Source organism: Brienomyrus brachyistius, chromosome 7 (assembly GCF_023856365.1).
Source record: "Brienomyrus brachyistius isolate T26 chromosome 7, BBRACH_0.4, whole genome shotgun sequence".
Taxonomy (NCBI): Eukaryota; Metazoa; Chordata; class Actinopteri; order Osteoglossiformes; family Mormyridae; genus Brienomyrus; species Brienomyrus brachyistius.
The window spans coordinates 24,823,122-24,841,911 of record NC_064539.1 but is presented as its reverse complement, the minus strand read 5'-3'; the positions used below and the strand labels follow the sequence as shown (position 1 = coordinate 24,841,911).

At 42.4% G+C, this 18,790-nt stretch overlaps 1 protein-coding gene across 1 annotated transcript; it reads left to right on the top strand.

Annotated features, from left to right (window-relative positions):
* The first annotated feature begins 13 nt into the window (after positions 1–13).
* On the top strand, positions 14–18,079 carry LOC125745921 (BICD family-like cargo adapter 1). The gene is made up of 10 exons (XM_049019220.1): positions 14–1,911; positions 2,984–3,199; positions 7,929–8,045; positions 11,271–11,435; positions 11,849–11,995; positions 12,748–12,912; positions 13,108–13,248; positions 13,343–13,473; positions 15,369–15,489; positions 16,652–18,079. Exons 1-8 carry the CDS (start codon positions 1,561–1,563, stop codon positions 13,430–13,432), a joined length of 1,392 nt encoding a protein of 463 aa, XP_048875177.1. The 5' UTR covers positions 14–1,560; the 3' UTR covers positions 13,433–13,473; positions 15,369–15,489; positions 16,652–18,079.
* The last annotated feature ends 711 nt before the right edge of the window (positions 18,080–18,790 follow it).

Sequence of the window (18,790 nt, the reverse complement as noted above, 5' to 3'; positions counted from 1 at the left end):
GTGACGTCAGCACGCCACGTACTACGTGTACGCTTGCGTCTCTCGGAAATATTGTGCAACATAGGGCATATTTCCTACCCTCTGCAGGTGGCGCTAGTAGCCTGAAATATCCCCGCTTATCATCAGGGTGGTGTTTTACCTGCTGAGGTTATGTCCGGGAGCTGCGTAGTAAAGTAAACTATAAGTACTATAACTATAGTAGGTGTTACTTTGAAATCGAAACGGTCCGTGTTCTTGATATCACAATTGCATTGTATTAATGCCACTCAAATGCTTCCAACACCTACACTTCTTTCAGTTAGCAGTTTATCAGATCATTCACTTCTTTAGCCCACTAGGATGGAAAAATTATAATTTCAAAGAACTTAACGGCCGTAACGGTCACCTAGTGAGAAGCAGCCCGTGACCTAGCTTTTTGGCGTCCCAAGTTCACCAGAACAGCTTTTGTCAGCTTCCCCCAAAGGGTTACATTCACAAAATAATGCATACACATTAACCTAGACCATACAGACACGCGTTAGTATATATGTACCAGTAAACAAATAATTAAAACGAGGCAGACCGTAAAGCGCATTCCTGTATTTTGAAAGTTTGTGGCAAATTTACTTTGTGCCATGAACACATGAAAGTGCCATTAAAGGAGAATATGCGACATTATTACACGTTATGATTTTTTTAAGTAGCCATGCTAGTTTTATAGAGGTCTCAGTAGGCAAAGGGGTAATGAGTAACATTAAGGATTTAGGTCAGTGGAGGGAGGGCAAATTAAATATTTTGCTATCAGATCGTTAAACTAATACATTTCAACTGCTAATTCAACTGTAAAACGGTGCATTGTTTTAGTTAGGCTGTATTTATCTGGTTCAACGCCACTTGAAAAGAAATCTGCAAACATGCTGGGCGTAACCGTGTAAAATCCATTCAATAATCTATTATCCAAAAGATTTTCCCCGCCTCCAACGGGTAGGGGGAACTCCCTCACTTAATAGATTTTTAAAGTTTTAACACCGGAGGTGAAGTTGCTTCCTAGAAATTAGAAACTGGTAATATTTTGCTATTTTGTGACATCCGATATTACAGAAAACCATGCCCGCTTGTCTAGTTCAGATTTAATCCCCAGGCCAGCAGCCGGCTCCTTTAAAATGGCGTGACGCTCGAAGCTTACGGTCGGCTTATGGCCACGGAGGCGTGCAGCGCCTCATAAGGGCCGTAAATACCTCAGTTGTAAAAGTCAAAATGAGGAACTTCCAGGGTTTGAAATTAATTACCTCCAGCGGACTGCCATATTAAAAGTTATATGGATTATTTTATATAGTTTATTTTTACGTCGGATATACAGTACAGTACCTCGGCGAATAGTCATTACAGTGCATTGCAGTACTTATAACATTGGTGTTTTGAAATAAGTATAGCCTATACATAATAATTATAAAAAAGAACAATTCTACCTGTTTTGCAATTATTCCTATGTTAATAGACTCGAATCATAAACGAGAGGGAGGCGTGTTATAGTTGAGTCAAATTAGCTCTGTTAAGTTTATTTTATCCGCCAGCTCGGCTATGTCAGCTTTCTTTGACCTGCACTCTAACACCGGCGAGACTTCAGCACCGTGGCAGCTGGATAGCGGCTGTATGCAACCCCCCCGGGACAAGGGACCCTCCCGACAGACGATGTCTCGCACCAGCCGTAGTCTGGATATAGAGCTGGAACAGGAACTGGACATGTTTATTGGTGACTGTGGAGAAGCTGCAGATTTATCTGGTCTGGAAACCAACTTACGGACGCTCTTCCGACGAAAAGAAAAAGATTTAATCTTGGCCGCCAAGATTGGGAAAACATTACTGGAGCGAAACGAAGAGCTGACTATGCAATATGAAAACATACACAAAGACCTTAATGAAAAACTAGAGGTAAAATAAATGTTGTTTTTTTTTAATGTATTCCATATCTGCAGTGCTTTTAAAACTTGGATAATTAAGCTTGGTTAAAATGTTGCTTAAGCGAGTAGGCTATAGCAAACCACCTATTAAAATGTATCATGCTGGTTATATTTACTTGCGGCCAAAATTGTGGAAACACCTAGCATTTTTAAATTACGCTTTAAAAATGACTACACGAATAATGTTTATCAACAACCAAAGAAAGTTCCAAATATACATTGGACGATTAAACAAGTGACTGGAGCAACAGTTAAATAAAGTTATGCAATCTCTAAAAATTGGAAGTGTTGCCACAATTTTGGCCACTAGTGTATCTGCTATAAGATACATTGTACAATGACCAATTAATCCAAAAAGACCTGACGTACGTCAGCTTGGAAAATACCGTCTAAATGTACGTAGCAGTAGTTATGGCTTAGATTTCTCTGTAAGTATCATATTATCTGCGCTACATTATTTAATAAGTTCCTCAAAACTATCAGCTAAATCTTTATCCGGCAACCTTTCTCACTGCAACTAGAAACAATAAAAAAAACGGCAACTTATGCTATTTAGTCCACATAATCGTTATATCATCGCCGTTTCTGTATAATCGCTCACTGGACATAGGGAAAATCAAAATGGCATCAGTCTGTATCATGCACAAAATATGACATCTCACAGCTAAAACCACATCACTGCAAATCCATATTCTTGTGTAGATATTGTGAAGATCACGCAGACCACAACCACCAGTGAAGTTCACTTCATTACTCTTTCACTGTTATAGCCTTAGACCATGCAGTACTGGGTGTATATTCACCTCATTTCCATTTCCTCTTGTGGCTCAATTACTACAGGCACTGGTACTGCATTGTGGTTGCAGAATGCACTTAATGTATCTTCTAATTAATGCCATTTGCTTTCATTTTATCTCCCTGCTGAACTATCCATCCACCTTCAATTAGGCCACACGTATTAATTATACTACATACACACACTCAAAATCATGTTTCCTTCCATTTGCTCCTCCTTATCTCCAAGTGCTCTCTCCTGCCCCCAGCAGACGGAACAGGAGCGGCACGAGCTGCGGCAGTGGCTGGAGGCCAGGCAGGGGGAGCGGGAGGCCCATGTATCCGAGCTGGAAATGGACCTGCAGCAGCTGCAGGGCGAGTTTGAGCTCCAGCAGGCCCGCACCCGAGAGCTGGACCGCGAGAAGAACCAGGCTGTTACCGAGCTCTTGGAGCAGAACCACAAGCTGCTGGAACAGCTGAGCAGGGTCAGTACCTTACTGCTTACATGGTGAGGAGGGATGATGGGATTTGTGGTATGATTAAGGTGGCAAAAGGTGCCACAGAGTAGCTAATGGCACAGTGCCCAGGTCATGGGGTCACTATTGGACCTGTGCAGCTGAGAGAACAGATACTTGCTGGATCAGACGTAGGGCCAACGCAATTTGCTCTGTTGAGGTAAGCTGTTTCCTAAAGCACCTAATATGTGCTTAATGACATGCAGACAGGGGAATGTCCTTCTGAGAGAACCAGGTGCTGCACAGCTGAGCAGCAGTAGATTTTAAACACTGCCTTACGTGTTCTTTTTGTAGGGGCCTGTTTGCTTGCCTGTTTCTGCCTTTACATTAACCTTAGGGAATCACTACTCCAGAGATACTCAGGTGGAATTCCTGTTCCATTAAGCAACACACACAAACACACGTACACACAACATGTTAAGCAGTCAGGAATATATCAGCAGGTGACCAAGTCAAAATGGCTATATTTGATTAACGTAAACAATATTTCACTTAATGGTCTGTCTCAAATAAATATAACTATATTGCACACACTTGACCGCTACTGGATGCCACTGTCTCCACAGATTGAGTAATACATTGGATTCTGGCACAATGGCTCTGTTAAGTGGACAGAAATGAGTTGGCTTCGAACCTTAAGAAACCTCTCTGAGAAATAGCTGTCTGGGCTACTGTCCGATAAGCTGCCCTGGGCGTCGTTTCCTCAGGACAAGCACATGTCCTGGCCTCACTAGGATTAAACAAATCTCTCTGTGAATACTTGACATGAAATGGAGAGGTTTTCCAGTCTGATTTTAACATCGCAAGGCCAGCTGTTATTATGTTTATAATATAGTTTATCATATTTCATACAGTACTGTAATCCACTGGTATTTATTTGAAGTACTGAGGTATATGAATGCTCATTAATTAATTCACACAGTGATCGCCTAGCCTGATTAATGAAATCACTCACTGAGAACTACACTGTTCCCCGATACAGAAGGCCGAGGTCTTGTTTACATCCTCAGCCACGCTGCACCTTTCTAAACAAGAAAAAAAAATCTGTCACAGAAACCCAAGTAGCAGACAGGTACTGCTTTCAAAAGACCCGGCGCCCAGATGGCAGCTCGCTCCCATAATGTGAACAGGGGCAGAAACAAGGGCAGTATCTAATAACCATAACGACTACAACTTCTGACCACTACAGCCCCTGGAAAACGCTGAGGCACAGCAAAATGGTTTCATTAACCTTCTTTTTTTTTGCTTTTCTAAATGCCAGGCTATGTGTGGGCTTTTCATTGAGTTGATGTTAATGATTTGATCACAATAATACAATACACAATAGAGGCACAGCAATTAAAACGGTGAAACAGAAACAGACTGTATGAATAATTAAATGCTGTAAGTAACCCACAGCTGATGTGGATGGGAAGCGGCTCACTAAATGCTCTCTGTCAGTCACCCACCTGGTCTGATCTGTACAGCCAGCCAGCACATAGACTGCAGGACACAGCAGATAGGAGATTAGCCGTAATCTCAAATACTTCCCCCTTCATTTTTGCTGAAGGCTACGGCCCTCAGGCACACTGAGCTGCACTGCACCTTCGTGCTGTGGGTTTGATCTACCTGGGCCATCTGTAAGCCGCGCTTGTAGCATTGCCTGGATCCTGCTGTGTTCCCAAGATTTTTCTTGGTTTTGTAAGGATAAAATGGGCAAATTAATCAGCAAAAACTAAGGTGAAAAGCTGATGTATGGATTTGATATATAAACTTGTTGCTTGCTTTCATTAAACTATATTTAGATCTAGAAACTACTATCATTATTGCTCTACTTTTTCGCACTTTGCTGATCAGGTGTGTGAAATCATCTGTTTCATGCATGCATCATGTACTCATGCACGTGCAGGAGTTAACGCAGGCCTGTACCATCCATTTCCCAGTTATCCAGATCTGAGTCACAGTGAGTCTGGAATCAATCCAAGAATGCACTGGAGTAGTGGTCACTCTGGAAGGTACCCGAGTCCATCAGAAGGCATATACACTACGAGCAATTTACAAACACCAGGATTCAAACCCTATCCCTGGAGATATGAGGCTACATGCCATCTTTCATCCTATAGTTTTATTTTTTATAAAACAACATCACATAAATGTGGATGTTTTCGTTCTAGAAATAGGATTCCTAATATTTGTCGCACTGAATGCTCAGTGTTTCAATGAGCATGTTGCTATAATATAATCCAACAGCTAGTCGGAATTTAAGTCAAACAATTGCACCAGTTCACAGTTATTGTGACCTTTGTCATGCAGCTCCTGTTGCTATGACAATCAATAAACTGGGTCAAAGGGTTATTAATTTTCCATTTCACTTGGTCAACAAAATTCACCAAAATTATTAAAAAATCTCAAGATGCAGATAAACACATTTCTACAACCTCAAAATTATATTTTACAAGTTGCCAATACAAAATATTTCTGTTTCGCTAATTCAGTATTTGAAATGAATTATAAGAATGAGGAATATAAAGAACAAAAGCCAGAAAAAAACACAGAACACACATAAAACCATGTTTTGTTAGTCAGCGTTATCCTGCTAATCCTTCCGTAAAGGACTGTGAATTGTGATGCTGCTGTAACTTCAGAGAAAGTAATTTTCCTTTTGTATCTGTACTGGTAAGACCAAGCCACACTGCCTTTGCTACCTGCTCAGTGGTATTAAAGAATTGCTTTTCCTCTTCAATGTAACCAAACGGCATGATGGGACTACAGCTGTTAATGATTGCTGGTATAAAAATAAGTCAGATTATGTTATATTAGATAATATATACGTGGTTTTAAAATGCGGTAGTTATAAAATTATTATTGAAGCATAGAATACCACACATTATCCAATTTTGGATTCTACAAAATTATTCTTAATAAAAAAGGAACTCAGATCTCAGATCTGGGGTTACCACGGAGACAGCTGCTGCTAGGGCCCGTGTGCAGCTATACCAGAAAGAACAGCGTGCCTTCACACTGACAGCAGCCAGAGAGACTGCAGTCTTACATATGCTAATGCAGAAATTGCAAACGCACTAGAGCTTCCCTTCAGGGGGAGGGATTAAAATGTGGTCCGATCCAGTACCGCGCAATCAGCAGCCAAGATTGCTTATGTTTATCCGCATTAACAGCATACCAGGAAATAAAGTTATGTGTAAAATAAGACTAAATTAAAAGAATGTACTGGTGTTAAATTCATGCACAGAGCAAGGAATACAAAGAAGTTAATGTTCAGAAAAGTGGATCTTTTTTAAAAAGCACAATTTGCATCTGTTTGAATTTTTGTGTGAGATTTTACAACTGAGATTACTGACTGAGGCGATGCTGATTAATAGTATGTAGAAAAGACATTGTTGTAATTTAGGACATACTAGCTATCAAGCACATTTAAGGAATATGACCAAGTTAAAAATGGCCACAACTAAAAAAACTGGGAAAACTGAGCACTGAAGGTAGGAAGTGGACGTCTGTGGCCAGGAGTGCAGGTATGTGCAGGTAAAGGCAGGCAAATGACTGTAAACCGAAATCATGACTGAGGGGGTGCTGGCCGCTGCAGTGCAGAAACTGCATCTGGGAAGACACAGCATGCGCTGCTGAGATCAGCAAGGCAGAGCGGAGTGTCACTGAGATACGCAGATGCACGTGTGCGACACCACACTGGTGACCCATGGTGGCACTGGTGGAGGCTTGTGTGCCTCCGGGCAGCTTAGCACCAGGGCAGGAGGCCGCAGTGGCCACCCTTGATAAGGCCTGGGTACACAGCTGGTCTTTCGCCCAAACTCCTGCATGCAAAGCGTTCCGAAGCGTGGGGGAAATGGGGCTTGAGATGTTTCTGCAGAGGAGCCACGGGCACCTCAGAGGTCTGCTCCACAAACTGACCCCATGCTAGCACAAACATTCATGCCAATCATTAGGTAAGGTCAGCACCAAACCTTTTATGGATGTACAAATAAGAGCTTCCATTTTGTGCATTAAGAATCCACTTCTCTCCTGTCCTTAACCCCCTGATGCTCTCTCTGAAAGTTCTCCTTCCTTACGAACAGCCTTCCAAAGCAGGATTACACTAAAATTTGTTGATTTTAATTGTGATTTACTTACTGGAAATTGCAGGCAGTTTTGTTTTGTTTTGTTATTGGCTGCTACTACTGGAATCAGTTCAACAAGGCATACTCCCTATGCCTTTTGTTGAATTTTCAGCTGCCATCTCGCTGATTTGAGGGTCTGCGTACCCAGACAGATTAATATATCAATTTTAAGGGAGCAGCACCGCAATATCCCACACTGCTACAGTACATCTTACATCACAACCAGAAATCCAGTTACTAATCCTTTCTCAAGAGTGGTTCGGGGCAACCCAGCCCTAAAACAGCCCTAGCCTGTAGGTTAACAGACTGTGGCTGTGATATTCTAAATTCTGATGCACCGAGGGAGACTGCAACAAAAATAAGTCTGCACAGTGATCATACTGGGCCATACATGATGACAACCCAGTTACACATCTATTTAATAATGGACGATAGAATGTTATGCAAAATGTTAAATTGAAATTAAAAGAGTCAGTGGACGGGCCATACACTAAGCTAGAAATCTTTCAGGAATATCGTTTGATCTTCCTAGGCATGAGTATCTGCAGCAGCGTTTACCTCTGTATCACAGTCACAGCACTTTATTCTAGGCGACAGAAGCCGAGAGGGTGCTGTCCACCCAGCTCCAGGTGCTGCGGGAAGACTTCAGGAAGAAGAACATCTCCATCAATCAGCACATGTCGCACCTTGAAAGCCTACAAGCTGAGGTGAGAAAGTTCTTGAACTGAAATTTTTAAGAATCCTTTTCCTGTTTGTCTACAATATGAATGCTAGTTGTAGCCCATGATAATGTTTTTAATGAAGAATGTCTATTGAACAAATTGAATGCTTGTAATGAATTTAATAAGAGAATCTGCCTCTTTTGGCACCATGCATCAGTAAGTATATAGCATTATCTACCAATTAGTGAGTACACCGATCCAGTGTTCAGGAGCCACAATTTTCCTTAGCGATTAAGTCATAACCCAGTTTTTATTTCCCAAAATATAGTGCAGTAATAGTAAATAGAACATCAGCATAGGGGTAGGCGATATGACCTAAAATTATTTCACGGTATTTTTCACTTTTTGTAGGGTATTATATCATGGTACCTTGAATATAGTCTGTAAGTTTTGCAAACTATCCTAAGGCCTTTGTTGTCGCTAATTTTAGGTTTATAATGGAATAAGATAGATTTGCCGTAAGATTTCTGGCGTGAGTGGTAGTGTGTGTCAAGCCAGATGCGTGAGAGTTGGAACTCTGAAAGAAATACGCTTGTTTCACGTGATCTGATTTGCATAAGAAAACATGACTTTATGCAGTTGTTTAAAAAGTGTAAACTTTGACAAACATAAAATCACAAATAAACTACATCTATTCATCCAACATTTTATAAAATACTGTGTTTGAAAACATTTAAGCTTTACCATGTCAGGACAGAGCAGCCACTCTGTTAGGAACATTACTGTTTTTTGGTTGAAGGTGATGTTACATTCGCTTCTGTTATTAATGCTAAAGGCAACATAGCACAAACAAAAGGGCTGTATACACCGAAATACGTCTGGCTTGGAGGTTAACGGAGTTTGACGTTCAAGGGTATGAGGAAAGGGTGGTTCTAGTGTTAATTGGGCAGTTGTGACTTTTACCAGGCACGAGAAGTCATGCATGAAGGCAGCGGCACACACACACACACACACACGCACACACACACACACACACACACACACACACACACACATACATATATATATGCGCTGATTTAACATATGTTTTACTTTTTAATTTGCTGTTACATATACATATATATATACGTAACCAGGTTATTTCGTTTAATGTGTATAGTTACACAAAATAGGTTTATTTTGAATTTGTTAATTTGATATCGCCACACCATGCCAGAGTGTGTTAAAAGTTCACAACGCAGATAAACCGGTTACATAGACTATGTAAGGACAAGTATTCATAAATCCATATAATCACACTGGTAATGACTATGACACCGGTGTTCCGCCCACTCCTACATCAACACCATAGGCATCTTTAATTTACCTGAAATAAAAACAGAGAAAAATGCCAAAAATATAAAATGTATAATCATACATAATAATAAAACATTTTTAACCACATTCTGAGTGACCCACAGGAGCTGGTACCTTGAGATACAGGGGTTTAGCGGATACATTATAGCATGAAATTATCCTAATCATAGGAGTGTGTGGTTAAATTATCTCAAACTTAACTTCAGTGTTTCCTTTCCACGGCTGTCCTTGTACGCTCTCCATGTGCCATATTTCAGTCCTAAAATGGAGCAGAAAAAGCTCCATCTGTATGCCTGTAAGCCTTTCTGCGATGGACTGGTTTCTCCACTGGCTTTGCAAGAACTTATGAATAAGCATTGTCTGAGCGCTGCGAGGGATGAGATTCCCCCAGACTCAACTGCACATCCATCAAAAAGATCTGCTGTATATCTGTCAGATTCAGTCATCTGCCCCATGTCATTGTCCATAATGATTAATAAATATAACTTATAGCTACGCTTTTCTCTGAATTTCCTTCCAAGTTGTTAATCAAATCGAATTACAAATCTGTCTCTCATGTCAGCAATGTCATCCCCATGTCCCAGGGACCAAAACTCCATCAGCTCACAGTTTGGTAGCAGATCTGCTCTCTTTTCATGCTGCATGTATCACAGAACATCGCGAAAGAGACCTAGACACTGAGCCCCCAGTCACTTAACAGACAAACAAAGCCAGTAACTGCTGCCATCTGAGAACCTGTTACTGATGAGATCCTCCAACTTGTCAATGTTCTGGTTCTGGTTACAGTCGTCACCGTCATTCATTTAAATAGTCGTTGGTTTACAAAAAAATATTCATCTTCCATCTTCTATAACCCAGAACCTTAGAAATGAACAATCCGTGAGGTGAAGTGTCTTTAAAACCAGACTCAGCTGTAATGCCAGTGATGCGTAACCAACCGCAATTTACCCTGTGAATGCAGGACTAAAAATACAAAATTAAAGTGCATCTAAAACACTTAAGATTAACGAGAACCAGTAAAATGTCTGCGTTTTCATTCTGAGTGATTTATACCTTTCGAGTTGGTACCAGAAAGTAAAATTTGAAACTTGACCAATGTTTGATTTAATAAGTCAGAATGTTTTATTTCGATACCAAATGAAAACACAAAAAAAAACCCACATTTTTGAGACATGGCTATTGGAGTACCTCCTTTTTCTGGTGCCTAGTTTAGTGAGGTTTTTGTAGGCTTCCGTAAGAAAATTGAGGGTGAAATTGACCAATATTTCAGCCAAAGAATACTTAAAAGTCATTGCATTTCAATGAATAATTTCAATCAAAATAAATACGATAAGTAACAATGCATATTTTGGCAAAAAAAATTAAGAATGATATCCTAGGATAGAAAATGATGTATAATAAATATCCTCAATATTCGTGGATAAATATTTAACAGTCACAGTTCTAGTCAGAGGAATGATAAGTTGGACCTGAAGTGTTTTGGGCCAGTTTTTACACTTTGCTCTTGTCAGCACACATACATGCTGGTGTAGGTTATAGTAGCAAGAAGGAATCGCTGAAATGCCTTTTAACTGCATTTCAGTGTAAAAAAGAGAGGGAAATACAGAGTAGTGAAGTCAACCGCACCAAAATAATGTTTCCAAAAAATTTCGGGGGAGGAGAAGCCACTCGTAATGCATGGGCGGGATCTTGCTGATTCCCTCAGTCAAATGTTATGAGAAGAGTACAGGAATACTGGTGAGACGGTAATTTCTTTTAACAGATTTAAACCTTTTTAATTCCAAGAAGGCAGCGCCTCTTCTTTTCATGCTAGTGACTGAGGACTCAAACTTTTTGCTGGTATTTTAAGATATTCTGGAAATTTGTCCACCATTATAAGGGACTTCTTACACACCCTGCCTCCTCTTCCCCTAGATACGGCGTCTTTCTGAAAGAAAGAGAGAGCTGGAGCGGAGGATGAGCGGCGTACGAAGGGAAAACGAGGTCCTCCACGTGGCCGTGGACGAGCTGCGCGAGCGGGCGTTCGCTCTGGAGAAGAACTGTCGTGAAAAGGATTCGCGAGTAATGTGTTTTTTGCAAGTAATGTGCAAAAAAAGTAATGTTTTTTTTGCCTTACTTGAATTTAAAATTAGTCACATAACTTTATTCTGCTCAGAAGCAGATATTTTACCTGATGATTATATACAGCTATTTTTTCATACGAAATTCGAATGTTTTAGAATTCCACAAATCAATGAAAACTATAAAGTACCATTTTTCTTATACATGCAGAACATAAAGCCCATTACTGTTCTATTCTGAATGCTGCTCAGGAGTTTCCAACTGTAGAGTATTTGCTCATACAGCAACAAACTGGCTTTTTTATTCGGTTAGTAGGACGGATGAATGGGGTTGGCGTATTGGCCGATTGATATGACAGTATTGGGGGATCTGATGGGGCCCCTTCCCATGTGCCAGCTGTCTGATCGGAGGATCCCTGCTGTACCCCACAGCTGCGGCAGAGCCAGCTGGACCTGCAGGAGGTGCGCGTCTCCCGCCAGCAGCTTGGCTTGCACTTGGAGGAGCTGAACCAGGAGGGGAACTCTGTAGAGCGAGACTCCCAATGTGAGATGGAGCGGGAGGAGGAAGAGGAGAACCAGGTAAGCACTGAGGTATACAGACACACACATACACACACAACACAGACCTGTACTCATATCATTGTGGGGACCTTCCATTCATTTCTATGATCAAAAATCCCAGCAATGACAACCTTAATCCCTTCCCAGACCTAACCCTTAACCATTAGTAACCAAACAAAATACAGGACTTTTTAGCTTTTTAATTGCAGTCACAGATTTTTATTAAGTTGAATTTCCCCTTGTGGGGAATAATAAAATAGTCCCCAGCAACGTCAAAAGTACAGGTTTTTGTTACATTGTGGGGACTTTTGGTCCCCACAATGTAATGTATGTCTGACCCACAGAGACCAACATGCACACAAAACACACCCAGACACAACACACACAGACACAGAAAAACACACACACATTCACACACACTGAAAGAGAGGTAAGCAGCATAAAACACACACAGTAAAACAACGGCATAACCTGCCTGTATGCTTTCCCACTCTGTAACAATCTTACAGAATCAGTATTTAGAGGAAAGGTTATATTCATTTAATTAGCATAATAATTTCCACAGTCAAGTGCTTAATGTGTAGGCAGACTAAAAAATATGCAGAGGCTTTGTCGTGCCCAGCTGGAGAACCTTGGTTTCAAGCACAGGAGGCTTGTTCAGGGATCCCTCTGCACAAAGATACTTAACGTTATGAGGCAATGCAAAGTGAATGTCTTGCTGCTGGTATTTAACACCCGCCTTCTCCCCACCTTCTCTGCCACTAACGCAGCTGCGTTCCAGGGTACGTTACGCCCGCTGCCAGGTGGGCTCACTCTACTCGCACCTGCGAGGCAGCAGCACCATGGAGCCCACACTGTCCTGCGACACTCTGACAGCCAGGGACCCGTCTGCTGCCGGTCTCCATGGCGACCTGCTGGCCAGCGCGGAGTCCACGGTGCCGCTTCGGAAGATCAGGCTGACACCGAGAAATATACACGCAGAGTTGCTAATTCCGCACGTGACTCACCTGTCAAATTACACTCACTGATAACGAAACTCAGCATTTATGTCCTTCGTGACAAATCCGTAAGTGGCCATTGAAGAGCGATTTGGAAGTTTGCAGATGGACAGCATGTGTGCTTGTGTGTAGGTCTCGCCGCACTGTGATGAGGAGGCGCTGGACCAGGTGAGGAGACTAAGAGAAGAGCTGCAGGGATCCAGAGAGCTTTTTCAGGAAGAGCAGGAGCGGTTCTGCAGCAGGCAGCAGGAGGTGTTGCAACTTCACAGTCAGGTCAGTGCATCTCTGCCACAGCAGGCCAGTTCACGCAGGCCTGACTTTCCTTCGTTGCGCATGTCTGTTGGATGAATCCTTGTGTCGCCTTCAGGTGGCGCTGCTCTCTGTAGAGCTCTGCTCTGTGAAGGAGGAAGCTGGGAGTCTGCGAGTCCTGGCAGAGGCCCGGGAACCTGGGGAGTGACTGCTGAGCGTCATACGAGACCGAGACAATGCAGTTGCCAAGTAGGACATCAGACACAGGAACACAACCCTGCACCTGCTGCAGTTCACTTTCTGCCAGCACCCCCACATTGTGGGACTACACTCTTCATATAATTCTCACTGGTCATGCTGACCATCCATGAGATATGAATGTAAAAATGTGTGTGAAGCTCCCCCTTGTGGCTAGAATGAAATAGCAGTCCTAGCATTTTTCAAAGCAGCGCTGTGGTCTTCTGTTCTTCAATGTAGACTCCAAACAGTAAATTAAACCCAGATCATGAATGTCAGTTTCAAAGTATCCAGCTTGCTAGCATGTGATTTATTATTATTATTATTATTATTATTATTATTGCTGTAACCCTGTATTTCCAGATATGGAATACTGAAGAATATTATGATATAATTCTATTATTTAATATGAAATATGGAAGTATTTTCATGTTTGGGTGGTTCACCGTTTGTGGTCTGTAGCTGACAAGAAGAAAAAACGTTTCATTCCTGCTGTGCTGCTGCGTAAACAATTTGTGGAGCCACTGAAACAAGGGCACAGAAAATATACATATATATATACTTTCTAATTTATAGGTATATTTTCCATTGCGGGGCGGCATGGTGGTGCAGTGGTCAGCACTGTATGGGGTGGCATGGTGGTGCAGTGGTCAGCACTGTATGGGGTGGCATGGTGATGCAGTGGTTAGCACTGTTGCCTTGCACCTCTGGGACCCGGGTTCGAGTCTCCGCCTGGGTCACATGTGTGTGGAGTTTGCATGTTCTCCCCATGTCGTCGTGGGGTTTCCTCCGGGTACTCCGGTCTCCCTCCACAGTCCAAAAACATGCTGAGGCTGATTGGACTTGCTAAATTGCCGTAGGTATGCATGGTGTGTGAGTGAATGGTGTGTGAGTGTGCCCTGTGATGGGCTGGCCCCCCATCCTGGGTTCTTCCCTCATGCCCATTGCTTCCGGGATAGGCTCCGGACCCCCCGCGACCCAGTAGGATAAGGATGGATGGATGGATTTTCCATTGCTTCTGTGTTGCAAAAACAGCTTTGTGCATTTGAAAATAACACATCCTTACATCTCACACTGTAAGAGTGAATGATTTCTGCATTTTACTCTTAGGGTACTTTGCACATTTGGTATTTGTATATTTCGATTTTTGTTGCATTGTACATGTAATTATAATGTAAATAATCAATTGGGCAATATACTATTAAAGCTATACATCCATTTGTCACTTAACCACTACGGGATCACGGTGATACGGATTGTTTAATTATAGACTGGCCATTCCTCCCGGTGGCCGCTTGCCACAGCCCCAAACTCTTGGTGGAAACACTTGAACTGTCTTCATTTCTTTAGCCTAACATAAAATTTCCTTTAATCTCCAAGATTCATCAGTTTTGGAAAAAAACAGACCCAGATGGGAGTGATTTGCTCAATGATTAAAAAAAAAAAACTGCACATATGTGTAATAACGTCAAATGGATTCAAAACGCAAAGCAGGCATCCTTGAACCAATAGTAAACGGGCCATTTAGCTGATTAGGGCATGAGACTGGGCTGAATCAATTTCAGCACAGAGATTGAGCTGAGATGTGTTGACCCTGGAGCACAGCCAGGGGTTGCAGCGGAACTGAGCTGTGTCCCGTTATGCAGGGTCTGCACAAATTGACATTTTCATACCGTCAGCCGCTTCCTCCCATTGAAAAACTAACAGGCAGCTGCCCACAGGGTCTGGAACTGAGAATGTGTGTTGCATGACAACCATGTCATTCCACAGCTTGAAGGGCAGATCAGTAGTAGGGATGGCCAAGTAAAAGCAGCTTAATGTTCTCCTGCTGCAGCTGGCAAACCAATTGGACATCTCAAAGGTAACTATCCCAACAAAGTTCTCTGCTCATTCGTTTCCCATTGCAGGAGGAATGCAATGGAGTTGGAGCTGGGCCAGTGCAAGATTGACATCATGTCCCTCAACAGTCAGCTGCTGGATGCCATACAGCAGAAACTCAGCCTTTCACAACAGCTTGAGGCTTGGCAGGTTTGTTGGTATTTGAAGATCACAGCTCATGTTGCAGAGTTACATCAGTCAACAAAAATGTTTAAGGAAGTGTCTTAGATACTGAGCTGATAACTGGGAAAATCAACCACACTTCTGAAAGGTAAATTAACATACATAGCGTTTCCCATATAGTGTTGTTGTTTCTCAGTGTAGTTTGGCTGTATCCACACGTGCGTTTAAGGTGAAGCGGTTTAAATCAGGATCTGTGCTGGTGATCCTACCAGCTGCTCCAGTGTCTCATTTTGGCTGCTATAACTTCTTCATATTACACATGTTCTTCAGTGTGCGAAGACTCAGTTGCCTGGAAACCACTCTAGCATGAGACCTTTTACAGCACAGATGCTCATCCCTGGTCCTGGAAGGCTGGAGTCCTGGACTTTCAGTGTACATTTTAAAATATATTGGAATGAGTGCTAATGTTAAAGCTAATTTTATTTGCCTAATGTTTTAGTAAAACACAAAAGAGGAACTCAGATTTTGCCTACAGTGATTATCTGTTAAGAAATTTCTCAAATTTTTTGCAAAAATTTTTGGCAAAAAAACATATTTTTTTAACATATCTGGTTATACGGTTCCAAGGCTCCTGATTTTACCTAAAACCAAAGCCGAACCCAAGCACTGTACATCCCTACCACCTGAGACCCACAGCACCAAGTGATATCATTTGCTGTCACAATGACTGAAGCAGCAATGGGCAAACAACCCGGGTCAGACAGCCCCCTCTCTGCTTAAATTTAGATGCGGTAACCCCACCACCACACGGCTACGGGGTGATTGTGTGTGGTTAACAGCAGGGAATGTATGAAGGTGTAGCGCATTCCCCTGCTGGTCCTGCCCCCTGTCACCACTCCTCTCCGCTTTCCTGACATTGGGCTGAGCCTCCAAGTGCCATCTTGTGCTTTTCCATACCATTCTGAACCATGCTGGGCCCTTTTAGGCTTAACATAGAGTTTGCATGTTCGGGGATACATTTCAACAAATAACAAGGCCTATAATTAGCTTACACAACTTATAATTAGCTTACATAACAATGACCAAATGGTCATTTTACTAGCAGTCTAATTGTTTCAGGATGACTTTTCAGCCTTCCTTGTTCATCATCAGCTAACTGGTGCATATGCATCCTCCCGCCCCATCACAGGATGACATGCTCAGGATCGTCAATCAGCAACTGATGGACAAACACCAGGATGAGTTCTGGGTCTCTCCGTACTCATTCTCTGGTGGAAACACAAGACTGGCGTCAACCAGGGCAAATTGTCATGGGAACGGGGACAAGAAACTCTTCTCGTTCTTCAAGAAGAACTGAACCATTAAGCCTAAAATGTCTCAGATATATGAGACTATTATAATGAACCTGGAATAGCGTGGGCCACAAACTGGAAGATTTTCCTTAATTCTCATCAATGTAGACACAATTTAAACAACCAGTGATGGGTGGAGCTGCAGGGGGGCAGTGTGAGCTCTGCCCCCAGTTCCACCCTTTAAGTTGCACATTCAGACACAGGACCCCCCCAGTGTGTTTTTGAGCACAGAGCACCACCCTGTCTGTTTAAATATGTAACAGACATCTGCTGCAGTCGTACAATAAATAAACTAAGAAAACTCTTAGGGGTGGGTTTAAGCAGTATGCACAGAGCAGGGAGCTGAATCACACAGGAACAGGGGAGCCCAGATGCCACCATAACCCAGCAAACCTGTGCAAGTCTGCATTGCCAATGTAAGCGTGAATGAGAGAGTATAAAAAAAGAGGATTCAGAAACATTTTCTAACTATGCCATGAGATCAGAGACGCTATTTTATTAACCTTCACTGAAGCTTGTCAACAAAGCTGCCAGGGCAGTCAGACTGGAATGATTACGACATGAATGAGACCGCAGACACGCCTTGAGCACTTCAAGAGCAGAGTGTGACGCTCTGGGGGCAAGGAGCACTCAGCCATATTTAACCGCTGTAAAAAGCGCCAGTTTAGATGCCAGTTTGCTGAAATACATGTTTTTGGACTGTGCAAAGAAGCAGGAATGCAAAGCCCACACACAGACCCAAAGCCACAGTGCTACCCCCCCCCCTGGGTAGCTGCATGGTTTTAGAGAACCAGTGACACCGCCTACCTACCATGACAAAATGTTTCGAGTCACCTCCTCGCTAAAGCTAAAGTGGACACCACAGCCAGCCCCAGTACTGGCAGCTAATGCTAACGTCGCTCAAGAGCACAGAACACAGCCGTGGCTGAAGTCCTGTCAGCATCCCTTTGTTGGAGGCCTGCTCTGCAGCAGCCGGGTCCGCTGAATGCTGATGAGCTGGGCTTCCGCCTGCTTGCACTGCGCCTGCCTCTTGGCCGTATTCCAACAAGAATCCAACAGGACTGTTAATTGCCATCATCTTGTGGGGTCATACAACGGTGGTGGTATTTTAATCCATTTTAAATATATTGTTTGGTCTAATGGGCTGCCAAGACCTTAAATCAAATATCAAAAACTAATGTTGTTTTTAGTAGAACACTGTTGAAGATGTCTGTAAATGTTCCCACTGTTTAACCAACCAATAAAAAAAAACTTATTCAAAATGACCTCCTTCCTCCAGTTTGTCCATCCTGTGTTCCATTCTAGCCCCGCCAAGTAAATAGTTTTCCTGGCTGCTTGTAGCTGCTCTTCCATTTTGACCCAACTACATGGCACATTTTGGAGTGACAGCAATGACCTATCAAAGATGTGATTAGTGAAAACATCTCTGCAAGAATGCCATACTAAGGCACAGAATAATAACAGACCTTTGCAGACAGCGAAATACCCGGAGCCGGATTTTAAGCTGCCTCATAAGACAAGTGTTGATGTCTCATCTATTTTTTCCAGGGCAGATGGGACTCGTGGGTCATTGATATCATAATGAGTAGAGTTGGAAACTGCTGACTGACATAAGGACACTTAAAAATTTTAAGTAATATTAAACTTTACTGAGCATTTCCATAGAGATAATATGCTTTAGGACATTAGTGGCCTATTTTAAGCGTTTACCTGCAACAAAAAAAAAAAACTGCCCATAAGAATTAAACACTGAAAGTTGAAAACCCCACATACTCAGAGAAATAATACTGTTTAACTGCCTGAAGGGATGCTGTGCAATGTGGCATGGAAACACAATGCAGTAGCTGGGGATGTATGGTGCCCAGCTCCAATTCAGATGTGCGGAAAACTACCGAGACAAAGGGAATGCAAATTAAGCAGCTGTAGCTGCGCTAAAACTCAGCACACATTCTGCTTAAGCCACAAACAGTCAAAAT